This window comes from Natrix helvetica (genome assembly GCF_964273705.1).
Source record: "Natrix helvetica genome assembly, chromosome: 5".
Classification (NCBI taxonomy): Eukaryota; Metazoa; Chordata; class Lepidosauria; order Squamata; family Natricidae; genus Natrix; species Natrix helvetica.
The window spans coordinates 34,640,305-34,668,207 of NC_138551.1; the positions used below are offsets into that span (position 1 = coordinate 34,640,305).

Below are 27,903 nucleotides of genomic sequence, written 5' to 3' on the forward strand. Positions count from 1 at the left end.
ATGGGGAGTACGAGGTACTCCCACGTAACACCTCTCCTGCGCGAGCTGCATTGGCTACCTGTGGTTTTCCGGGTGCGTTTCAAGGTGCTGATTACCATCTTTAAAGCGCTCCATGGCACGGGACCTAGTTACTTGCGGGATCGCATCCTCCCACATACATCCCTGCGGCCAATACGCTCACACAGGGAGGGACTTCTCCTGGTGCCATCCACTGGACAATGCCGGCGGGCGACACCGAGGAGTAGGGCCTTCTCTGTGATGGGCCCAACCCTCTGGAATGACCTCCCCCCCGACATTAGAACCACTTCTGACCTCCGCTCCTTCCGGCAAAAACTGAAGACCCACCTGTTCCGATTAGCAGGCCTGGCATAATTCAACTGTCCCTCCTGGCAAACGCACTATATCTGGTTATTTTAGGGGTTTTTTAATTCACTGTATTTGTTTTTAGGGGTTTGAACTTATTTTAATCTGCTTTGTACAGTTCTTTTAATGTCATTCTTACCTCCTCCATGTCAACTGTCAATTGTACATACTTAATTTTATTGTATCTGATATATTTTGTATGAACTGTACACCGCCCCGAGTCCCTTTCGGGAGAGGGGGCAGTCTAGAAGCATTAAATTAAATTAAATTAAATTAAATGTTGTGCCTCTTTTTAATTATATCCCAAGAGAAAATTATACACTTTTGTAATTTAACATTGCACTATAATCTCAAAGATCCCACCGTTAATTTATGTGTGAAGTCTATGATCTGAAACTCAGTAGTCTATAAAGAAAGATGTTTTGTTGGAATGCTTGGTCTCAGAAGATACTTTGAATCAATTGATTTCTAATATTTGTTTCAAGGAGTTCATGATGTTGAACATGGCATGTATGCACCCCCCCCCCACACCCACCAGCAGCTGATCTCAAAATCATGACTTTGGATAACATTAGCAAAAACAGCACAAGCAATTATATAATAATAAATACATGCGTAATTCTCAGACAAGACAACCTTCTTAAACTAGCATCAAAGTAATAATTTCAGCCATACATTCTGACCCATATGCTTAATGACATAGCCATGACTATAACGGCAGGGTTTAGTCTAATGTGATCCTTGGGAGAATGATGGTCCTGTCAGATGGCACTTTTTAAGAGGTGGGGGACACATATGCTTTTTCGTCTGGATTTTAAAGTATAGATATGAGTCGTTATCTCTTTTTGAAATGTTTCTTCGTTCTAAGAATCAGAAGATGAAACAATATTTTTGTGTATGAGGCAGATACAATAAGCCTAAGGACTGAATTAATTTTATATCAGTATCTATGAATTTTGTAATCTTTTTTTCTGTTCTTTGTCACATTTAGTTTACCAAAAATTACCATTTTAAATATGGGATTGTTTCCCCCCCCCTTCACTATACAAATCTTTTTTTCTGTTGGTTTTTTCCAAGCAACTGGTGAGGAGACCAATTTCTTGGTATCTCTCCAGATAAGGAGAGGAAATTGCCCACAAGTGACCAAGACTGCTGATCCTCATAATAAGATTGCAGGGCAGCAGTTTTCTGCAGATTTGAGTACTGGAGACAATAGGATCAGCCATTTTGTTTGGAACTAGGCAGAGACTTTTAAAGGACATTAAGTGCATTAATGTCTTTTGCTGAAATTATTCATTATCTATTTTTAACTATTAACGGTAAAGGTTCCTCTCGCACATATGTGCTAGTTGTTCCCGACTCTAGGGGCGGTGCTCATTTCTGTTGCAAAGCCGAAGAGCCAGCGCTGTCCGAAGACATCTCTGTGGTCATGTGGCCAGCAGGACTAAATGCCGAAGGCATATGGAACATTGTTACCTTCCCACCAAATGTGGTTCCTATTTTTCTAATTGCATTTTTTACATGCTTTCGAATTGCTAGGTTGACAGAAACTGGGACAAGTAACGGGAGCTTACTCCGTTACATGGCGCTAGGGATTCGAACCACTTCTGATTGACAAGCTCAGCCACTGAGCCACCGCATCCTTCAAATTAACAGTATCAAATTCATGAAGCATATTGAGTGTAAAAGCATTTGTTTACACACTGACTTGAATGTTATTTCTGACACAGCCCATACTGAAGTATCCTTTGTGCTGTTTTGTCTAATTGTATGATGTCACCTAGATTTTTTTTAGGACTGAGCCTAAGGACTTCACCCAGCAAAAAATGTTTTCCTAATCCCCACTCATCTGATCTTAATTGAAGCTAGTCAAAAGGGTCAGCTAAGTGGATCCAACATGAACACATTTTTGGGAAATAAAGAGATACTGTAACCTTTAAGAGACAATCACCTGCCCATCCCTAAAAATAACTCTGCATTGAACCACTACCTATTATTTAATTGTAGGTATGTACTTTGAGGGTAGAGTTCTTTAATGTGATAACCTGTGCATACATTCCTGGATGACACTGGACTGATTTTTACTGTGGATGCATACCTGCTGTGGTAGATGACCATTTGCAGAAGAGAAGTGGATAAACTGTGACAAATCCTACTTGATAGATCAGCAGTTCAGGGTTGCAGAATTCTGCTGGACAGAGAGTTGAGGCTTGGAAGCAGGTTACGAGTATCCCATTCTACTTGCCAGAGAGTGGCATTAGGAGATTATACCTCTGCAAACAAGATACCTATATTTTGTGATGTCACCTATATTTTGTGATGTTATTTAAGACAAGTGTGTGATTGCTGGTTTGGTATCATTTATATGGTTTTGAACCAGTTCCTAGATACAGCGGTGAGATTTGAATCTTCCCCTTGTCTAAATCAACCAATCCTTAGGATTGTGCAGAACATTTAATTTTGATTTTGGGCAACATGTTAGAAAACAAGTGAAATATCTATTTTTAGAATATTAATGCAATTAGAACTTTTGCAAGGGTTTTACAGCTGTTTTAGAAGCATTTCTTTGTTGTGTGTGTATATATATGCACACGTACATGTGCACTGCAGTTCATTTAGCTATGATTTGAAACGGAAAGGGGGTATCATTAATTATTCAGTGCACTAGTTAAATGTTTTGCATAGCCTTATATTACAGTTACTTTTCCATCCATTTTATTTATCAGATATATTTTATTTCCTTCCAGGATATTGTATAATGTTGTAGATTTTCCTTTTTTTTTAATAGCCAAAGAACAGCATTTCAAAAGAACTAATTGAATTAGCACCATTTAGTAATAGAGAAATGCTACCCTATTGTTTTTTTATCAGTGAAAGGACAATTACAACATTCACTTTTAATTTTTGAATGTTTATATTTCGAAACCTGAAATTCCTACCATTTCTGGTTATCAGACCCAAGCCTAGCAAGCAAAGGAAGAAAAGATGATAGACATAAAAAATGGGGGAGGTGATGACAAAATTAGAACAAATATTCAGATCTATAGTATTAAGAAATCTTTATCTCTTACAACTGTCTAGTATTTATTTATTTTATTTATAGGCTGCCTAACTCCCAGATGACTCTGGAGGCTAGAATTAAATACCAGCTTATTAAAAGAACATGTAACAGGCCAGAATAGCAAAGATACAAACGAAACAAATCATAATCAAAATAAAACAAAAGAAATAGATGTTTAGCTTTTGACATGATACAGATTCTCACTCAGGTATTATATGCTTCATGCCTCCAAATATCAAGAAGAAAGTTAATACATGTTTTTTTAATACCAAATTGTATAATAGCAATAGCACTTAGACTTATATACTGCTCCAAAGTGCTTTATAGCACTTCTGAGTGGTTTACAATGTCAACATAATGTCCCCAACAATTTGGGTCCTTATTTACTGACCTGGGACGGCCTTGAGCTGGTCACCATTGAACTCTTGACTGGTAGCAGAGTTAGCCTGCAATACTACATTCTAACCACTGCACCACCATAGTTCTATACATGTGCTGCTAACCTGGTGCTCTCCATATGTGTTGAGACTCCATATGTGTTGAAATTGAAGTTGGAGGACTTGTACAATAGTGATGCCTCTAGGAAGTTTTGGAATATGAATCTGAAATATATGATTCTAGTTTCCTTGTACTCTGCCTAGACTTACATGCCATGAGATGGGTGACCATATATGTTTGATAGGTAAATAAATAAAATAAAAATATCAAAGATCAGGAAAGAATGGTTTGAGCAGAAGAGCTTCTGAGAAGATGATCCCCTCAACAGTGCGACTCTTCATGTGCTTGCTCATAACTAACCATTTTCTCACAATTCCTCATTTGCGGCTTTGTTTTACAGCTAGTTTATAAGAAGCAAAACCACTTATAATGGGCCAACCAAGATAGTAAAACATGATTATAAAAGAATTGTTGCAAAGTATGAATTTTTGTCAAGAATGTTAATTATTTGTTTAGGACTATGCAAAAATATATAACATAATTGCTGAACGAGCAGTTTCTGACAATCTGAGTAAAGCTGTAAATGGGATATGTATTTGTAGCTTTGAGAGCTAACTACACACACACACACACACACACACACACACACACACACAAAGTTACTGTAGGTCGTATATAAACATGTATATGTTTATATGTATCTTCTGTATTGTTTTTTCTTTTAAACCATTATTAACATTTACATAACTTAATATAATGAAATTGCATGGAAAAAATAATCATTAAGAATTTAATAATTTTTTAAAGCCTTTAATAGCTTTTGCTCATAAAAACATCACTCCAGATACACAACAAAATTGTTTGCTTTGATGTTTATTAACTATAAATGATTATAAACTTTTAAGACCACAAATTGCAAATCTCATTAAAGCAGCTTGGAACTTTTCCAGAACACAGCTATTCTTTTCTATACCAGGAACCTGGCTGCAGGAATCAATGAGCAGCAGGAGAGGCATATTCCAGGAAATTGGTCATTTCAGCAAAACCCTCATGTGGTTGGCTTAATCATGAAATGGGACTGCAATTGTAACTCTATAGTTAGGTCCTAATTACTAAAGAAATACTGGGATATCTAAGAGTTTTGCAACTCACTAGGCGGGTGTACTGATATGTCATTCTTTGAAATGTAAGAACAAAATTATGTATAAACAAGAAAACTAGATACATCTTTGATTTTACTATCTATATAGTTATCCTCTAAACTATGAGTCTGTGCTGCCAGCTTCTGGAGTATATCAAGATTTGAATGGCGTCCAGATAAGTAAATTGCATACTGTCTGGATATCAGTTCTGCAGTTGAGAGTGTCAGAAGCTTATTCCATGCATGTGAAATAAATTGACCAACTGAGAAACACGCCTTTGTTCCAATGCCAAACATAAGACATTCTGGAGTCAGATTTAATAGGATATTCACTGCATTTAAAGAGGCCAGTAACAGGAGACATCAGGGTGTCTCCAGTACTAGATCTTAATTTTTGGTTATGTTGAATGAAATGCAAGTTTTGTTCATTGATGTCATCAGACTTTTAAAACTAGCCCAAAGTAATACTTATAGGTGGGGAAAATGTATAAAGTTGCTATTGTCTGGACATTTTCTAAAGGCCATACAATTAATAGCTGCTACTACGGCAGAAAACAAAATTGTGTGTGTGTGTGTGTGTGTGTGTGTGTGTGTGTGTGTGTGTATTCGTAGATTTTCACGGGTATAGGTATGCTGGTCTTGTTGTATATGGGTCTTTTCCTGTGTAAGATTGAGATTGTCTTGGCAACGTTTCCGCGAGGTCGAATAAACATGACGATACCTCCCACCTACCAGACATCTGGAAACCAGTCCTAGTCAACAAACAAGCCCCACCCACCACCCAGGTCATTACAACACAAAAGAACAGCGGACACACAGCCAGCATCTCAGCCACACAGGATGATACGAAACAGCCGACCAATCTACAAACATCAACTCCATCTACCAATCAGGATACAACTACACAGCCAATCAACCCACTTACAGCAACAAAGTCAGCACTCCACACACCCCACCAAGATTTATAGAGACAGCAGCTCCGACCATGCTTTACTCGCACAAGCACGAAGCCGAAAACACCAGCCTGAAGATGGCGAGTGGGACTTCACCGAAACGTTGCCAAGACAATCTCAATCTTAGACAGGAAAAGACCTAAATACAACAAGACCAGCATAGTTCCAGGTGTAGTTATAAATCAGACGGACATTGTGATCTCTGGAACTTTAAAATATATTGCTCAATAAGCTTTTATTAGCCACTGCTAACATCGTCAGAGTGTAAAAGCCATTGAAGAGATACGCGCCTTTATACAGGGTTAATCAATTTGGCCATTGTGCGCATGATAGGCTCATCCACCCGCCTCCCACCTGTAATTAGCTTTGTTGTTTTTACATCAGGCATGTTAATCGAGGCTCCTATTCCTTCCTCCCTTATTGAACACAACTTCAAGATCAACACAAGATCACAGGCAAAATAACAAATGAAGCTGGTTAATATATCAGATGTGCCTGCGAGACAGAAGAAGAGGGAGGAGGTGTGGGAGAAAGCCAGAGAAAATGCTGTTAAATCAACATCAGACAGCTCAGCGTTATTTTCTGGGGAGGAACAGCCAAAGCTGTGTTCGACAAGGGAGGAAAGAATCGGAACATCGATTAACATGCCTGAACACAGACACAGACACATTCCCTCCCTCCCTCCCTCCCTCCCTATCTATCTATCTATCTATCTATCTATCTATCTATCTATCTATCTATCTATCTAATATATGTATGTATGTATGTATGTATGTATGTATGTATGTATGTATGTATGTATGTATGTATGTATTTATGTTACAACCTGATAAGGAAGAGAACCCGTGGCTGAGTGGTTAAGACTCCTGCCTAAGATATATACAGCCTGGGTTCTAATCCCAGTAAGGGTATGGCTAGCTGATGAGAGCTAATTAGCTCGAAATAGATCTATCCTAGTCTCCCTTTATTTATTTATCAGTACAATTACAACATATATATATAAACAAATATATATATTTGTTTTCGTAGATTTTCACGGGTGTAGGTATGCTGGTTTTGTTGTATTCGGGTCTTTTCCCGTGTAAGGTTGAGATTGTCTTTGCAACGTTTCGGCAGGATCACACCTGCCATCTTCAAGCTGTGGGCTTATTTGGTTGGTTCCCATTTTAAGCCCACAGCTTGAAGATGGCAGGTGTGATCCTGCCGAAACGTTGCAAAGACAATCTCAACCTTACACGGGAAAAGACCCGAATACAACAAAACCAGCATATATATATATATATATATGTGTGTGTGTGTGTGTGTGTGTGTGTGTTGTATTTGTGCTGATAAATAAATAAAGGGAGACTAGTATAGATCCATTTCAAGCTATTTAGCTCTCATCATCTAGCCATACCCTTACTGGGATTCGAACCAGGGCTGTATTACATATCAGGCAGTTATATTAGCCACTAAGCCACAGGCTCTCCTCCTTATCAGCTGAGCCAGGGAAATAGGTATGTATTTGTGTTACAACCCCTGGCATGCACAAATACAACACAAATATAAAAAGGCAACATTAAAAATAAAAATATGGTTTTCTGCCTGTATGATCTTCTGTGATGAGCCGAATGATAGAAAGAGGGAGTAGTGAGCTCCCTCCCATATTTGGGCATACCAGTGGTTGTAACACAAATACACACACACACACACCACACACATATATGAATATACTGTTTTTTAGACATTTAAACAGTGTGGGATGGATTACACCTGCTTCTATATATTCAATGGCTAAACTTCTAGGACCATGATAGCAAACCTATGGCACGCATGCCAGAGATGGCAAACACAGCCCTTTCTATGGGCACACAAACTGTCACCTGCTGGTTTCCAGCTGATGTTCGCAGGCATCGGAGCACCAGAAAACAGCCCAAAAAGGCCTGAAAAACTTCTTGTTTTTAGGCTGTTTTTCAGGCCGTTTTCAGGCTGCTTTTGGCCTGAAAAGGCCTGATAATGGCCCCAAAAACCCATCCTTAAAATCAGCAAAAAGCAGCTAAAAGCCAGGCATGTATGTGCTGACCAGTTCGTCTTCAGGTTTCCAGTGCTCCAGTACATGCGCATGCATGCACATTCCAGTTTGGGCACTCAGTGCCAAAAAGGTTCGCCATCAGTACTCTAGGAAAAATGTAGTGCTGTAAAAGTGCTCTTATCTCACCTTTCATGAGGTTTTTGAGATGAATGTGTAGAGCAGACTTAGAGCTAAAATTTCAAAAGCATTTCATTTCCTACATTCTACCAGCAGCTATTTTTTTATGAAAGTCTTCTCCATCCTCTCTCTGTTACATCACTGAAAATTATTTCAATATTTATTTTCCAAAAATGTACCTAGAAAATGTATTTTCAGATATTTAAGTATCATGGCCTTGTTCCTGGCAGAAAGTCCTTTTCAGGCAATGTGATGAGATAAATAAAGGCAGGTCATTGCATTTCACGAAGTTAATGTTTATAGTAAATGGAAAGATAAAAAGCAACTGCAGAAAAAGTAGTAATTTTGTGGAATATTTTTAGTTAGACAGTAGTGAGCCAGAACATGAAATGTTTCTTCAATAAACAAAAAAAGCACAAAATAAACGAGAAAACATGTTGTTGGAAGGTAGTATATTCATCATTTTCCTCAGTAAGTGAGGGAAAGTTTATACTTGGTGGCACCTGTAATGGATGTCTTTTTCAACTCTGTCTTGCTGTAAAAGAAACTAATCCATTATATCATTTTGATCCTGAGCTATTTAAACTTACCACTGAATATAAAAATAACTTGCTTCAAAACAGACATGTTTGGATCACAATTCTTACCAGTTTTCATATCAGGTTCAACTATAAACACTTCAGATACTTGACCTCTTAGTATATATTTGCTTACTTAGCACAAGCTCTTAGACATGACTCAATCAGTTCATTCATTTTTAGGGACAAAAATGAGGTCATAAAACACACAAAAAATGCCCCTTACAGTATATATAAAGCCTTTTATATATTTAGATTCCAAGATTTAAATTCTAGATTTTTTTCTTTCTGCCCTTTTGAGACAAAATGCAGGTTTTGTTTTAATAACAAGATATATTACACAGACCCTACTGGGGGATTTTATTGCCATTCAGCAGAGTTGAGTTTTTACAATGATTTTGAGGAACTGAACTGGGGATTATTAGACAATAATGTTTACATTCTTTTCTTTCTTTCATCTGTATCATTAATAATTTTAAAGAAAACTTAGATGACATTATCTTCCTTTCTTGCTTGTTTACATGAACTTAAGCAATTTTCACTTCTTCTTGCAATGTTTCCATTTCACTGCACAGATGCTTAGAACAAGTCAGGTAGAAATATTGACCTTCATATATTTTTATTTTATTCAAGCACATAAATTCTATAAAACCAGAAAAAAACTCCATATTATCTTTGTTTTTATTTCATTTAGCATTTTCAGACCATGTTGAAGACTAAGCTAAATGTCTTAACTCTTCGGAAGGAACCTCTTCCTACTGTAATCTTCCATGAGCCAGAAGCCATTGAGTTGTGCACCACAGCTCCATTAATGAAGACTCGGACACATGCTGGATGCAAGGTATGTAATAACTAAGCAACATATCTTCTCTGGCAATATTCCATTTTGATACAAAATAAATGAAAACAGGAATCTAAACATCTATGTTTCACAATATGATCACCAATTGATAAAACTGGCATGTTATTAATCCTAGGGTAAAAAATATTAGGAAAAATATTGGTCAAATTAAAATTTTATTGTTGACAATTTTTTGCCTGGACAAGTCAGTATAGTTTCCTTGGAAGTGATTTGCCATTGCCTCCTTCCTAGGGTTGAGAGAGAGTGACTATCCTAAGGTAACCCAGTTTGTTTTGTGCCTAAGGCAGTACTAGAACTAATAGTCTCTCAGTTTCTAGTCTGATGCTTTAACCACTACACCAGACTGGCTTTCATTGACACATTAAGCAGCTGCAATTTTGAATACGTTGGTCCCTTAAATAGCATACAGTGACTTAGTTTCCAACTGATGTTGTAGATCAATTCCCATCAACCTTCAGTCAGTCAGAATAGTTGTCGACTGAAGGAACTGAAGAGCAAAACGTCTGATGAATACCAGATTATGGGAGACTTGACTCAAAACATCCTTAAACGAATAAAAAGAATCAAACATACAAATAAAGACATTCCATACAAATAAAGTCTCAAAAGATGAAATTTAAACTATTTAACAAATATATATGATTTTAAATAAAACTACTGTGATGGATTGGCAGAATACATAATAACCATATTTTTTGCTCCATAAGATGCTCCAGACCATAAGAGGCACCTAGGTTTAGAGGAGGAAAACAAGACAAAAAAATATCAGGCAGAGCCTGAGAGGACCACAGATAGATGTCCTCTCATATGCCAGTTCTGCCTGTTGACCCTTCACTGCAGAAAAGAGACAGAAGAGGCGGGCAATGATAAAAACAGAATAGGCTGGGTTCAGCACTGTAAAAGGACCCCACCGCCCCGCCTGGCTGCTGTTCACCATAGGACGCTCAGACATTTCCACCAACTTTTTTTTGTGTGTGGGGGGGGAGGCGAAGTGTCTTATGGAGCTAAAAATATGGTATATAAGATGCAAGATTTATTTCATGACTTCTGTGATGGTTGTCAGTGGATAATGGGACTACAGGCCTCCTGCCTGGGCCCCTTTATCCTAATCAGGAAAAAAAGGGCTGGACTGTATGCATTGCCTTCATATTTGATGCTTTCTTAACCTAATTTTAACAGTTGAAATTTTATGTAATTGCGGCAGAATAGCAAAATGCAATCATTTGAAATACTGGGTGAGCCTTAGCATCTGTAGATTCTGTTTTGTTGCTAGAAAACTGTCAACTCAGATAGTTTCATTGTGGACGCTTCCTTTAGCAGTTTGTGCCTCCAAATGTGCTACTAATTTTACTCAACCTGTCAGCGCTGTGTTTGTTTTTGTCATGAAATTTTATAAAAGCCCATTCAGTAACAGGCAAAGGTATTATGTGTATGTGTTATATAGCAATATTTTTAAATATCAGTTGTTTTTTAGAGGTTAAAAAAACCCCAACTATGGAAGAAGGAAAAGTATTTTTCTTAATAATATTTTTCAAGAAATTACAGTCTTGGGCAGCTGACAGTCTCTGCCCTAAACAATTAAATATAATTTGGCAGCTTCATGGAAATATAAGACCATTTTTTAGTCAAACATAGAAAAGAACGAAATGACAAGTTTACCATATTTTTACAAGTGGTTGCTCTTCCACTTCTATGAGCATCCTCCTTTTTATCAGGCATTGAAATGTTGCTTGCCTGTTGGTAGATGATAGTCATTTTGGTATAATGTTGAAGGCACAAATCTAGAAACCACGAAACTGAGTTTAGTCCCACTTTATGCATAAAGCAAATCTCTTTTAGCCCTATGAAGTAGGCAAACCACTTTTGAAAAACCTTGCCAAAAAAACTATAGGAACTAATCGGGGCAGTCACCAAATTTAACAGTGACTCAAAAGAAGGAAGGAAGGAAGGAAGGAAGGGCTTTTAAACATCCACTGAAAATATCCTCATCCTTATATAATTTTTTTCATATAATTGTTTATTATATTTAGTATACCTCTTAGCAAATTCTGGCACAATTTTCATCTTATAGAGTTCTGGGTTGGTTGCTTCAAGTGGCAACACCCACGGAACATCCTTTTCTAGGCTCTGAAACCAAACAAAGTCAGTCCTTGTTAGCACATAGATGGGCAATTTTATCTTTTTATATTTAGTAATCTGAATACAAAAATATTTATTTTAATGACGGCAACAGTTGTTGTGCAACAATGGGTACTGGCTAGAATATAAAAGGAAAAGGTAGGATGGTAAAAGCAAATAGAGGATGTGGTGGTTAGACAAGAGAAGGAAGAGCTTTGGAGAGAAATTGATGATCAGTTTGGTTCTTTGCTGATGTGGTTTGACAGTAACTTTCACTTCTTGGAAGATCACAGCACCTCATTTGCAATGGGTCACATGTTACATGGTTTCACTTCTGCTTTGAAAGAGTCAAAAGCCTTAAATTTCCTCCCATAATACACTTACTGAGGTGATAAACATTTATCTCTATCACTGAAGGTTGCATTAATATTAACATTAATATTATCACCACCATAGTCATCTGAATGTCTGTTCGCTGTTGTTTGGTGGTTTTGTTTATGGACTTGTATTATGCTTTTTTCTTTTACTGTGCATATTTTATATGTCAGTACGCTGTTTATCACTGAGAATCCACAAGGTTTTGGCAGCATACAAAGTTAATTAATAATTTTTTCTATTTGTGGTGTTTAATATATAAATCCTCATAATGCTCATATTCTGAAGACAGGGAAATAAAGGGAACAACATTTGTGTGAAAATCTCTAATTGAAACTGTAGCTACAGTTATTTTACTGAAAATAATAGGATGAAAAAAGTATGTTAACATGGAGCTGTGAACTGTAAATTATCCTGGTAAACAAAAACTCAAAACTGCCAGTTTTTCTTTTTTTAACATATAATAAAAATTATAAAGTTTTAGAACAGAAAACAGATTACTAATTATTCAGGAAAACACTTAATCTATTATCAGGTGTTTGTAGATTGGTAATTTAGATCATAGATGATATCCTAAATGCATAGTTACATCTCTCTCTATATATATATTAATGTATTCTCACTAATGGACTTATTTAGAATCTCTGGGTATTTAATCCTTGGAAGAAAATTAAATGATAATTATGAGAGACAGAGACAGAGAGAGACAGAAAGACACAGAGAGACAGAGACAGAGACTTTCTCACAAGATGGTTGCTGCATAGTAAAAGCTATCACTGTGTTTTATTGTACATGGTGTACAACCTCTGTTAAATCTTTAATAAAAAATTGTCCTAAATGTATGAAAAGTTTAAGAAACTACTGTAGAAATTGATTTACATATTATGATTACAAAAACAGAGGATTATAAAAGTTTTCCTTTTTTAAAATTTAGAATTGGACTTCTTTTAAGATAACAATACATGCAGGAAATGTGTCACAGTTTTAGATGTCAAAGATCTGACATATAAGATGCTCTGCCATATGTCTGTTTTGTGAAGATGGCATGAAATGCATTGCAGAAGACAGAGTTATTTGTTGGAGAAAAGGATTTATTACCTGCTAAGCATTTTTCAAAGCTTAAAAAGTCGGAAAAAGCTCTGCCATAGATTCCATTACATTAAGATTAATTGGCATGTAATTGCATTGGGAAAGATTTCCCCAAATTCTCCATTTGTGATAAATAATAATAATAATAATAATAATAATAATAATAATAATAATAATAATAATAATAATAATAATAATAATAATAATAATAATAATAATAATAAATAATTTAATTAGTTAGCCGCTCCCTCTCCACAAGGGACTCGGGGCGGCGTACAATAAAAGCACATACATATATACATATAAACATACACATACACACATACACATACAGAAAAAGAAATAATTCTTTCCATGTTCATTATTATCAGTTTATTGTATGTATTTTATTTCTAATCCACCTAACAACCAAAGCTTTTGGTGGTTTATAAATTAAAATTATATTATAATTTTATAATACATTTAAATTTATTATAGAAATAGATTTAACTATAAAAGAGAGCCAATGTGGTATAGTGTTTAAGGAATCAGGCTAGAAACTAACAGGCTGTGAGTCTTGGGCCAGTCACTTTCTCTCAGTAGAAATCAATAGTGATACAAGGCAAATACACATACATTAAAACTATTGAATTTTTTTAAAAAAACTTTTAGATTGGCCCAGTTATGCAATCGCTTCAAATAAATAAAATGGCTGCTCATTTTCCAAAGGCCCTTTGAAAAAGAGTGATCACAAATATCTTACAAAAGACAAGGGTAAGGTGTTAGCTCTCGTTCAGTCCTAGACTGTTAAAAAACATCAGTCAAAACACATCAGTCTACCAATCTAATGCGGCCAATCATTTTTAATGGAAAAAGCCTCATCTTGTAGTGGATTGAGTTGATAATTAAACTATCACTATCCCAGTATACAGTAAGCACTCAAATAAAATTTTACACTTCTTAAACAGATAGTTGCTCTACCTGTAATTTTATAAAACACAATATTATAGTTGCACACCAATTAAATAACTAATTTGGCTTTCATGTATAATTTCTTTTGTTGACTTAATTTAAACATCTTGGGTTCGGACGTGGCTTCATAAATGAAATAGTATATATATATTTCCTTAAATGGAATTCAGAACATTGGAGGTTTTTAATATTTACATGCTGCACAGTTCAACATTTCTTAGCTTTTTAATCTTTACAATTTTACAAAAAAAACCTGCTTATCTTTCGTAAGCAGCACACACTCAGCAGATCCGTACAGAATATTATCAAATCTCTGGCTGTAACTATCCTTATATATATAATAAACACAGTTCATATTTATCCCATTTAATGCTTTTTGACATTAGATGATAAAGCAAGCTTGAAATATATTGTTCTGGTCACTTTGGACATATTCTGCTGTCATTGCTAATTGTCATGTTCTTGAAGAACAGTTTCACCTTTTTAATGATCATTTTGGCTTCTGGATGGGACCACAAAAATATAACTTGTGTAATTTGTATGAGTAATATCTAGGCAGGGTTGCCATGGTTACTAGCCTATCCAACAGCTAGTTGACTCTTTGTGATGATTAATGCCGACACTGCATTTCAACTTCAATTGGCTTTGCTAGATGGACCATTCTTTATTTCTAAAACTGGACTTTATTTCTAAACTGTATTAGGATGGGTATACTTTTTGCTCTATGGAGCTTGAAAAACATTGCTTCCTTGTGAAATAGAGTTATATGTGTTATTCATCTTTTTCCCAACAGTTTTCAGGAAATCAGATCCTTTAATCATATTATCTATAAGAAAATATATTGATACTCTTTACTTTTTTTTAGGAATCAGTTTGGCTGATAACAAATTTAAGAACTTATCAAGAACTGATCAGAATTGTCAATACCCTGAACTAAGAAATAGACTTATGAAATGAAATGACTTATATGGATCCATAGTAAGCCTTCATAAAGCCGACACATGTCTAAATTTTTTCTCACAGAACTTTTAGGAAAGAATTGATGTCAACTGTATTTAGAATATTTCATTATGATTGGGAAATGGTTCAGTATAGGGACACATTCTTACGCAGCACTGTTCCTTAAATTATAGTTTTAGACACTTATTCAGTACAGTAGCCTTCTCCCCTTTGCTTCACTTTCTGATATTCTGTTTGAGCCATGACTTTAGCATATTTGTAATTCCAACTTATCTCTTCCCCCGTCCCCCTTTCTTCTTTCCCTTTCCTTCTTGCCATGTTTCAATTCTGGAATAAAGTATAATGATACTGCTAGGCATAGGATTCTTCACAATAATATGCATTATCACACCATAGATAATTTAAGTATGATTTAAGATTTTGCTTATGTCTAGAGAGATAGGTACCTTATACCTAGACAGAAACTAAATTATTCTGATATTATCTAGAAGCCAACCTTAAAATCTCAATTTTGCTGTGGTGGTGGAACCTTTTTAAAAGAAATATTGGGAAGTTTTGTCTGAAATGGAAATGTTTATATAAGCTTACATTTAGTAACACTAGTATAAATTTTTAAATAAAAAGGACATTCTGTTTACACTATAATTATTTTATGATATTATTTAATATTTTTCTTCCTATTTAAAGTACATTCCCTTCCTTATGTGTTGTAGGTTATGTTGAGAAATAGTGGCTAGATAGGACCTTTTTCTCTTGTAATTCTTATTAAGATTAATATTCAGGATTTGTGACTCCTAAAACAGAAAAATATTCTGACAGCTGTTTAACTTTATTTTGTAGACAAAAACAATGTATTGCAGAAATAATTTCTGGAATTTCTGCAAAGCCTAGGACCGTGATGGCGAACCTATGGCACGCGTGCCACAAGTGGCACGCGGAGCCATTTGTCAGGGCACGCGAGGCGCTGCCCTGTCAACTAGCCAGCGCGCATGCGCGCGCTGGCCAGCTGACTTCACCTTTTTAAAAGCTATTTTTCGCCTTCCCCAGGCTCCAGAGGCTTTATTAGGAGCCTGGGGAGGGCGAAAAGAGCCCCCCCGCCCCCCCGGAGGCTTCAGGGACCGTCCCTGAAGCCTTCGGAACGCTTAAAACGACCCTCCGAGCAAACCGGAAGTGACTTCCGGGTTGCTCGGAGGGTCGTTTTAAGCGCTCCGAAGGCTTCAGGGACCGTCCGAGGCTTCCCTGATGCCTTCGGAGCGCTTAAAACCACCCTCCGAGCAACCCGGAAGTCACTTCCGGTTTGCTCGGAGGGTGGTTTTAAGCGCTCCGAAGGCTTCAGGGACCGTCCGAGGCTTTCCTGATGCCTTCGGAGCGCTTAAAACCACCCTCCGAGCAACCCGGAAGTCACTTCCGGTTTGGTCGGAGGGTGGTTTTAAGCGCTCCGAAGGCTTCAGGGACCGTCCGAGGCTTCCCTGATGCCTTCGGAGCGCTTAAAACGACGCTCCGAGCAACCCGGAAGTCACTTCCGGTTTGCTCGGAGGGTGGTTTTAAGCACACCGAAGGCTTCAGGGAAGTCTCTGGACAGTCCCTGAAGCCTCTGGAGGGCCTCCGGGGGGTCGGGGGAGGCTCTTTTCGCCCTCCCCAGGCTCCTATAAAGCCCCTGGAGCATGGGGAGGGCAAAAAAAAAACATGTAAAAATGGGGGGGTCGCGCGTTGCATTATGGGTGCGGCACGCCTGCACTCGACCCCCCTGCACTCCCCACACTTGTGGCACGCGAGCCAAAAAAGGTTCGCCATCACTGGCCTAGGAAGAATATACAATGGTTTAAGTTGTCAAATAATATTTGCATTTAGGTATCCATCTTTTGTACTTTGTTGATATGGATTTGGGATCTCATAAATGAATTAATTTTGGGTGATCCAAAATCACAAGTAAACTTCATAGTCATTTGAGATTTCAACCTGGGTGTCCTCCTTCCATGTGGAGTAAGCACAACTATAAATGGGTTGTAATAGAGAAAAAGAGGCAAAGAAGTGTGATCCATTCTCATAACACCATCAGAAAAGTTGTAAGAGTTGGTTAATGGTGATTAACTTAATGCTACCTCTGGGGATTTCTGACTCCCATTATCCCACTGAAGATTTGCTGAATGCATCTCTATTTGTGACAGAACACTTCCTTTAGGATATTCTTAAAATAGTTAAGTTCTCTGTTCTGTATTTTACTTCCTTGCCTGTCTTCAAATAAAATAATTCTTGCTTGGTGAAATTTTGATTTGCAGCTTTTTTAATTTAATGGTATGTGCTGTTTTTTTAAAAAATAAAACACAGTTTATTTTAATTTTCTCAAAACTCCTTTATAATAACTGTAAGTCTCAGGGATAAGAAATAGGAAATATAAAACCACAGCAACACTTGCTGTTCCCCATAGTGTTAGTTTGTTCTGCATTACATTTCTCCTTTTATAGAATTTCTATTTACTTAACAGTATATATTTTGTAGGAACTTGCATGTATGCAGACATATGTTTCTCTCATGCTGTTGCTGTTCAGGGTAAACGCAATACACTTCTACAAAGGGCAGAAAAGGAGTAAAAATAATAAGCCAAATAAATTAAACACAAGATAAGAGAAAGGAACATCCAAATCTAGTTTATATCAGTACCATTCATTGTACCTCTCCATGCATTTGGATCTTCATACACTACCTTTAAAACTCTCATTTTGAGAATTTCAACAACTCCATTCAATCACAAGTGATGTTCTTTTTTCACCTGTTTGTTTTTATTTTAAATATTTGTTTTGCATATAAACTTGAGAGCAAACCCTACTCCTTAGCAGTGATGATGTTAACTAGTTTGGGTAATGAAATGTCTGCAACAAAACAACCAAGCTCAGAGAGCACCGACGACCCCTCAAACTCTTACAAGTCTGAAAGTACATTTTTCCTTCCTCCATCCCTTTACACTCTAAGAAACTATGGAGGGTCCTTTGAACAATTTTTTTATTTCCACAAAAAAACACTCTAAATATTTTATTTCCATTTTAGTTTTAGTTTTTTGCCATCCATAGCATCTGTCACTTCATCATTCTACCAAGTGTCTTTTCTGATACTTCCCATTAACAGAAGTGATATCTCTATATGCTTCTCTATAGCATAATCCTTTTACGTTTCTTGTCAACATTTCCCACATTCTGTTTGTTTGTATCCACTTTGTACTTGTGATGTTTGATGAGTGTGTGTGTGTGTGAGTGTGTGTGTGTGTGTGTATTCATACTTGTGGCACGTAAGTCTGGGTGGCTAACAACAATATATAATATATATATTATGCAGTAGGCAAAGCCAGGCAATCAATCAATCTTCAACTATAACAGGGAAGTACACTCAGTGAAAGAAAGCCCCCTCACAGTGCCTCTTTTATATAGGCAGGCTCTTAAAGTGATAATCCTGCTGGCTCATTCTCATTGCATCATCTTGGTTTCCAGCCTTACAGCAGCTGGTCAGCTATTAAATCATCATTAGCTTAACAACCTTGAATTGTATTCAGAAAGAAGCTTGGTGCCAATGCAGCTCATGCAGCAATGAGGAATTTTGGGCAATCTGAAGGGTGCCCAACACTGTGTGAGCTCCTGTATTTTGAATGAGTTGTAATGTCTGGATGGTCTTCAAAGAGAAGCAAGAGTATGTTGCTAGAGTCCAATCAGGAAATTATTGCAGCCTTTTCTTTTCTCATAGCTTTTCAATCACATTACTTAAGTCTTTTTCATTTGTTCAGTCATTCAGACATTCATTTCGTCATTTATTTGTTAATACTGTTTACCGTGTTTTTACGAAAATAAGACAGTGTCTTATTTTCATTTGACCCCTGAAATAAGCACTTAGCCTTATTTTCGGGGAAGTCTTATTATTTTTGAGGTGCAGGAGACGACGAGCGTGGTCACCTTATGGCTGCTGCTGTGTTGCAATATTTTCAGGGAGGGCTTATTTTAGGAGGAGGGCTTATTTTAGCACATGCGCCCAAAAGCCTGATTGGGCTTATTGTCTGGGGAGGTTTTATTTTCAGGGAAACAGGGTACTAGTTATCTTCTTTTCATATCATATTCCGTGGCTTCCCTTTTGGCATCCCAGGAGCCAAAAGCACCATACAGTGCATATTTTAATTTTCCCCTCTGTTTTGTGGATATATGAAGGAACTAAAGACTAATCTTGTACTATCAGAGAAACAAGAAGTCTTTAAAAGCTCCCAATTGTATGTTCCTAGAAGTTTCCAATTTTATGTAAAATTCAAAATAACATTTCTTCCATTACCGTAATTTTTTTCTAACGGTATGAGTACTCAGAACTTTTTCTAAAGCATTTTCTAAAATGTTTCCCCAAAAATACAGTTTTTGGCAAGAAAGCCTTGTATAGAACTATAATAGTTTTTTATATCTGTGTTTATGTGTAAAAGTGAAGTTTATAATTATTTGAATATATAAGGAGCCAGGTTATTTTGCAATAAACTGGATGTTCTATTTCAATAGTTTTAATTTTTTTTCCTTGGAATATTTTGGAAATCTTTTTGGAAACATATAATTAAAGTGCATTAAACTACACAGCAGCTGTACAATATCTATTTTCATTTCTCCTTTAATGTGTCTCTGTTCCAATTCCTGTTTTTAATATATTATTAACAATATTAACATTTTTTTGTAAGTAAAAGACGTCAAAGAAAAAATAATAAGGAAAAAATAAAAAAAAAATTCAAAGAGGAGGAAATAAGGAAGGAAGGAAAAGATAATTATCTAAACAAGAATCAGGGGAAAAATAGCTTCTGATCTTTTCAAAAGGTATAAACACACCCATTATAAATACTTTATCAACATTGGAAAAGAGAAACTTTGTCAATGATACAAGATGTAAAAATAAAATTAGAGAATGTGTAAGTGGCAAAAACTGCTAATATATATCTATACTAAAAGTCTAGTTAAATTTAAGTTTATGCTACGCACAACACAGAAATGAAATGTACAGATAAATGAAAGAGAAGGGAACATCACATCACCAAAAAAGAAACTAGCAATAAAGAAGAAGACAACTAGTTTACTTCTGCTTTTTCTGTTCATCACTAGTTTCTATTAATTTTTTACTTACGTTTTATCAGTATCTTTTGTTGTTATTCTACAATTTGTATGTTTTAACATTTAAAAAACCCTGTTAAAAGCTTAAATAATAATTCTTTGGGTTAACACAGTGAAATTTATTGCAAACTATTTAAACTTACTCTTGGTGAAACTATAGACTACTAAAAATGTACGTTGTGCTAAGTTTTAATAGAGATTAAGAGGAGTTCTATTTAGTCTTAATGTAATTTACCATTATGCCAACAAATTTTTCAAGCTTTATTGGGTTTTATTTATTATTGCAGCATTTTGTACTGTTCTTCTCCATGTTAACACAGTAATAGACTTGCTGCCAATATGATTGTGCTAGCATGGCCATGCTAGGGCATGATTTCCTATTTATTGCACACATCTGCAGAAGCCACACATTTCTGCAGAGTCCATAAGAACTTCATGGCCTCCTGCATTGTATAGGGCTACATTTTTTTCAGCCTGTTGGTTTTTGGATTTTTAGAAGATTGGGGAGTTTTAAGTACCCATTTCATGTCTGAAAAATCCTAAATTCCTATTTATTAATCTGGTCAATGTTAAGTGAAATCTTCAGCTATAAGAAAGTTCTTCATCTTATATTAAACCATAAAACAGAATTATTTATGGTTATGCTTGGCTATCATTCATGTTTGGTTGGAGCTATATAGCCACTGATGACGTGGTAGACCTTTAAAGAAGTCAAAGAACAGAAGTTCCGTTCTGTTTGTTTACTTATTCTCTAGCTTCTGGATGGATGGAAATCCACAAACTGCTAAATTTGGCTAGTGAAACCATAGCTAACTTGTTATCCATACTTGATTGTTCCCAGAGCTAGGAAGTATATGCATACTTAGTACAGGAATATTTGGTATAGGCTACTGTGTATGAGTATTATAGTATTTAATCATGGGGTTGAATAGTAATTGCTAATATTTTAATGTAACTATGTGTTTACACTGAGAGCTTATGCACTGGAAACAAAGTCCTTATGTGTCCAATAAAGAGTTCTGTTCTGTGATGGATCTTGGGCAAAGCTGTGCTGTACTTTCTATACAATTTATATTTTTTCTATCCATAGATAAATCAGTTAGCATTCATAAAACTGAATCTGCCTTGCGGTTTTTCAAAGGTTTTCTTCACCTGTGAAAAATATTTTATTTTCTTTTATTGGTAGCAATGGGATAATTGCTATGTCATGCTGTATTGTATTTTGCATTCATAGTCGCACAACCCAGTTTGCAGAACATCAGGGAGAAAAGTTCTTTGAAATCCTTTGAAATGTAATTGAAATCTGGGAAGTCGGGGAGACCATAGGTCAGTAAAGAGGTGAAATTTTGGTGAAAGAAAGCACATTCCTATATTGGTAAGAATATCACATTCTATTCATTAGGATTTCACCAACACTTTTGTTCAATCAGATTGCATGAGAACTGAGAGAAAAATTCAGTGGAAACTAATAACATTACAATATTGCCTTTAAAACTATCACAGAAATAAAAATGAATCTTCTCTAGACATGATTGGGACTAAGACAAATTGGGACTGAAGAATATAGAGAGCAAAGGATCATCTAAGCTCATTGTAATAATGACATACCATCTTGGTTTTAGTTCTCAGTGTGGGAAGTGACTGAAAATTCAGTTTTCTTTGCTATCTTCAAAAAAGTCCAACTCCTGAAAGAACATAGTTGCTAATGCTCTGAAGTAATGATGTATTTTTAAAGCACATTTTTTCAGCCTACAAACATTTCTGTAGTCTGGATATGGATAGATATAAGGCATATTGGAAATAACCCAGTGAAAAGTTCCAGACATACTCTAGTTTTCCATTATTTCCTCTAGACAGACTGATTATGTGCTTTTTCACCACTTACAGACTTCCCAAGCATTTAATAGCTTAGATGCCTGCTAAATGTTTTGAAGATATTTTATATGAAATCTTATCTTCCAGAAAGCTGATCTGAGCATCTGTTAAGCAGATGGAGGTGAAAATGTATCCAGCTTATAATGGCAAACACAAGTAAGGGAAACTATCCAAATGTTGAGTAATTTTGGAGCCTTAAGCTCCCTAGTATTCTAAGGGCAAGATCTCAACCTTTACAACTAAATGGCTGTAGAAAAAGCAGTTGTTTGCAGCATATGTTGCAAACTAATTTAAACTGTAAACTCTAAGCATTTTGTTAGCACTAGACCTAGGCCAGACTTCAGCTGTTTTGGTATCTGTTCAATAAAAAAGTCAAATAACTAGTTGGAATCAACTTATTTTTAAGCAATATTTCATGTTGTTTATATGCTTGTTTTTAAAAGAAAGGTTTGATGGATTATGGAGTATAATTACCTAATGCTTATGGCTACAATTGTATGACATTTGAACCAGAAACAGAAATAAGTCCTAACAAAAAAAACAGTTGGTATGTATTACTGCATAATTCCTTCAGTTCTTTATTTCAATTTAAGTGTACTGTTAATAGGATCCATTAAAGAGAAGGTTTGTGGTTCCCAATCTGTGATCTACAGAATACTCCTGAATTATGGGACAGTTGTCATCATCCTCACCACCATGAATCATTATTGTTATCATCATCACCATCATCAGTCATCTAGCCCCATTGCATCTACTTCAGCTAATGTGACAACTCTTAATTTATTTCTGAGTGGACTTAATAAATTATAAAAAGTAGCTATATTTTATATTCCTCTTAATATATAAATTTGAATTCTGCAGCCATAGCTATGTTGAAAAGGTTCTTTTCCAAAGCATGCAGTGCAGTGGTCTGAATAAATGAAAGGGTTAGAAGCCACAACAACCACTGTTGGAAATTGTTGTCAGGTTTTGAAACTAGAATCTCTTACAAAAGACATTCATTTATATGTTTATGCACATGCAAGAACACTTGAGCATAATGAGAAATTTGGTTGTTCTTAATGAGGGTAAATGTTGCATTCTCCTTGGTGTCATCCATCTTAATAAACTGATTAATTTTCCCCAAGCTGTAATTCTAAATATTTTAAAGGGCATTTTGTAGTAATCTAGCTGCAAGATTATGATATTACTATGATAAATACAGATTTGATTCAGGAATTATTTGTAAATTATAAAGTACATGCAGCATTTTAGAATGTTAATGTGTAAATACTTTGTGTTGCTAATATAAAAATATTTGTAATTGACTAACATACCCAAGAATGTGGTAATAGTATTAACAATATACGAAGGTAAATAATGAAACAGAAAATCATTAAACCAACTGCAATAAATAAAGAAAGTAGAGGGGAAAAATATTGCAAAAGTATTAGATAATAGATCTGGCAATATACAGAATGTAAATTAGATTTGAGGAAAGGTGAAAAACAATGAAAAAATTATGCTATGAACTTCCACAAAATTATGTAGGGTAATGCTAATGGAAAATATGAAAAGAATGCTTAGTTTAATGATAACATGTAAAAGGCTTCTGAATAAGGAAAAAATTAAGAGAAATCCAAAATATTAATATAAAGCCAAAAATAAGAACAAAAACATCTAATACAAATAGAGAATAAAAGATAGTTGTAAACAATGCAATCAAACAAGAGCAAGGGATGGTTCAGAATATAGTAAATACTACCCCGACTAATTTTGCTGAAATAAAAACATGGTTTGGAAGTGGATGAAAAACTACTAAACAAGGATCCTTCACATAGAAAATCGAATTAAGAATTAAAATGATGAAATAGGGAGATAGTCATTCATATTGAGTATGAATTAAGTATAGCAGATGATCTAAGACTTGTTTAGGCTTGTAGGTTGTTTTAATACAAGAAATAAAATGGAGCTGTTCTCGCCCTTGGTTCTGAATGTAAGACAACCATGTTGTTTTTCTGTAACTAAAAATGCCTTGATTCTTATTGGATTTGGAGTATAAGTCCAAAACACTTTCAGGCAAAACTGTTTAGAGGTCTTCCATGAGAAGGATTCTTGACTAAATTCATGAGAATAAATTTTGTAGGAAGCAGAACAGATTTTGCTTAGGGCATCTCTGGAGGATGTCAGGTCTGAAATCCAGGATTAGTTTTTATGTAGCAGCAGAAGCTGGTAAACTACAGGTGCTTTTACATTAAGAAAGAATTAGAAAGTTGTTTGAGGAATGCTGTTAGAGCGTTGTATGATATATATGTGAATATTTATTATTGAAACATAATGCAAGATAAAAAAAATAAGAATAGATAAATGTTTTTTTGGTAATGTTAGAGATGTATTTGTCAAAGATGCTAATGAGTGTACTTTTGTTTCCAGATTTTTCTGGCTGAGAACTTGAAGCAAATATTTAATCAAATGATGCAATGAGTAATATCAATTGGAAAATCACTGTATCAAACACAAAAAATGATTATCTAGCCCTCATAGTAGTTGTGTTAGACAGAACAGAAAATGAAATAAATAATATTTATATGTGCAACTTACATATAAATGAGAAGTAAGTTGAGCAAGTAAAATGCTTAGTAATGATGGGAAATGGGTAAGAAATTTAAAATTTTTAAATCTACAAATTTTGATAGAAAGATAATAGATAGTATAAAGTTTCTTGCAAAAAATAATTAATTGCTTCTTTTTTTAAAAAAAAGTGAAAATGGCTATGTATACTGCAAGTGTGTGCTTTTACCCATTGTGTTATGTGGAAGAAATAATCTGAATTTACTGAACAGGTTGCTTGAGAAATGTAAAGCAAGAAGGAAAAATATCAAGAATGAATGGGGAATGTGAATTAATATGTATTGAATGCAGAACTGATACAAAAGAAGTGAATTGGACTAACAGGCTTCCAGCAGTTTAAAGGACTATCTCATTTTTTGGGATAACTTTATTATTTAATTGGTAAGCAGAAAACTGCATTTATCTTCATTTAAATTACTGCTCTCTACTGATAAATTGTGGGTTGAATGTTGAGAAGACAGAGAAATCATTCATATAAGAAGGAACTGTTGAACAACAGCCAAAAACTGAATTTATTTCTGACCACAAGAGGATGTAGTAGGGAAAATAACACAGGAAGAAATTATGTGCAATTCCTTATAAATTTTTAAAAGCTATTTATCATGGTGTACAATATTTTAATGAAAGTGAATTCATGAAGATAATAACCACAGTGGATGAAAATAATCAGAGTTTTTGGAAATTATTCTTTAGATCAGAAAATAGCTATAAATCGCTCAGGTTTAAGCCGTAGTAACTGATCCTGCTGAGATTTGGAATAAGAACATAGGTTGAATGTGTAGTTGTGCTTGCTCCTATATGTTTATGCTTATATAGATGTCCTTTGTTGTGTCTCTTATGTACCATCCTTAATAATGGAATTTTATTATACTACTTTGCTGTGCTTAATTAGTAACTAATTGATAATAGAATTCATACCTTGAAAGGAGACATGATTCAAGAATGTCTCTTCTTGTCTCTTTCTTTCTCTTCCTGTTGTGTAAGTGCAGGCCAGCCCATTAGAATAACAAATAGATCCTTGGCTGAAGTCATATATCAAATCTATTATGTTTCCTTTCTAGAACTGTGGCTGTAGTGGTTATACCACGAAGGTACCCATGTTTCCATACGCAGATACCTTGTTTTTTCCCCACAGTTGGTTGTAAATCAATTCTTTCTATATTTGTGATCTGCTAATGTATATTCATGTTTAGCTTTCTTTGTTTAATAGCCAGTATAAGATCTGTAGGACTGTGTGGCTCTTGCTCTTGTCATTTCTGGCTGTAAATGGCTAGTAACTTACCTGCTAACTTTAGAATCACTAAAATGATTATTTAGATCCTTTCCCAGTTGTTGGTGAGTTTGAAAGTTAAACATTTCTTATAATACTAAGCAAGAGCTGTTAAAAGATCCATTAAAAGATCCATTCGCTACTACTGGAATGCAAACTGGAAAGTGAAACTGTTATCATGTGGATTTCCATTTCCATTTGTTATAAAAACAAACGGAATAGAAACCTATTGCAGGTAGTTTTCAACCCTTACAATCCTTCGTTTTGAAGTTACAGCAGTACTAAAAAAAGTGACTTATAACCAATTTTCACACTTACAACCGATGCATCATTCCCATGGTCACATGATCAAACTTTGGATGCTTGCCTACTGTTTCATATTTATGAGGGTTGCAGTGTCTTGGAGTGATGAGATTATCTTTTGTGACTACTTTCTAACTTAACAACTGCAGTGATTCACAATAATTGTGGCAAGGAAGGTCAAAAAATGGGCCAAAACTTAACAACTGTCTTGCTTAGCAACTGAAATTTTGGGCTCAATTGTGGTTGTAAGTTGAGGACTACCTGTATAAGAATTTTAGGATCTTTACTTCAGAATATTATTCTATATTTCTCCCGTCAAATGGAATATTTGGAATGAAATGCAAAGATTATTTTGATCTGCCTTTAGAAGTGCTTCAGAATTGCAAGTTATTGAATAAAGTCCCTATTGCAGAGATAAACAGAAAGGATTAGACACGCTTCTTCTTTTCTAGGTTTTTGTCCTGGTTTGGTTTGATTTCTTTTTCCATTAATTCTGGTATAAATATTTATTTTATACCAGGGACTGCGGAAAAATATTGATCTGAGATATTTTAGCAATTTTACATTCGTTGTTTTTTTAAAATGAAGGAAAATGGTCCATCTTAACTTGGAAAGAAGTTCCCATATTCTATTTCCATTAACTTTCTTCCAAGTTTTCAGGGAAGTATATTCTATTTATACTCATACATATGTTCATGTACATACATATGTGTCCACACACACACATTTGTGGGAAGGGAAATCTTCAGGTTTGATTTAAGGTAGAATTGGCAATTCTAGGAGAGATTAGATTAGTAGGTAGGTAGGTAGGTAAATAGAGTGAATAATGGCTCTGTAGTTTTATTTCTATTCTTCCTTTGGATGAGGTATTTTCTCTTCTTTTTGGAAATATATTATTCCTACTATAAAGAAACAGGATAAATATGTTATTTTATTTTAAAATAATTTTGATTCTGTAATTCCATTGTAACTGAGATAAAGAATTTAGGTGATAGAAATTGTATGCATTTAATTGCTTAGCTGAAAGCCAGTAACTTTACTATTAGTTATTTCAGGGTATTTTCTGACACCAATACACACAAATTCAAAGAAGGCAGCAGTTAATAAATAAATAAATGGTATAAATAATAATAAATTTATTGGCAGAATTGCTGAATTAGCATCATTCATTTTCAGTTGATAGACACAGGATTTTAGGGAATGGGGAGCAGGAATTATATTTGGGTTATAACATGGAATCTTAATTCTGCATCAATACCAGGCACAATACTGTGACACAAGGAAATAGCTGCTATTCATTAAGTAGCATTCGCTAGGGATACTGGCTAGCCAAAGGTGGTCTCTTACAAACTGCTGTAACTCTCTTTGTCTCAGCTTGTCTTTAACTTATAATCTCCAGTCTCTCTGGGACGATCTCTTCCCTTGTCATTATTCTTCTGAGTCGAGACGAGGAACCTGCTTTTAATGTTAATCTGTTTTGTCTGTTTCAAAAACATTCACTGTATCATTTGACAAAATGAATATCTTCACATCAGAAAAACTTGTAGAGTTAAAAGTGAGGGTGGGTGGGTGGAGTGGCAATTGTCTTCACATTAATGTCAAAAACCAATTAGGAAATAGAGTGGGCAGGCTTGTTTGGGAGCCTGATCAG

At 35.3% G+C, this 27,903-nt stretch overlaps 1 protein-coding gene across 3 annotated transcripts in view; it reads left to right on the top strand.

The window, feature by feature from the left end:
* Positions 1-27,903, top strand: part of PID1 (phosphotyrosine interaction domain containing 1) — a 96,097-nt gene that overhangs the window by 30,518 nt on the left and 37,676 nt on the right. For 2 of the 3 annotated variants that reach the window (XM_081953585.1, XM_081953586.1), the window contains exon 2: positions 9,417-9,563. The exons of the other annotated variant lie outside the window; for it this stretch is intronic. In XM_081953585.1, coding sequence (XP_081809711.1) covers positions 9,417-9,563 — 147 coding nt within the window. The remainder of the gene's footprint in view (positions 1-9,416; positions 9,564-27,903) is intronic. 3 annotated transcript variants of the gene reach the window in all.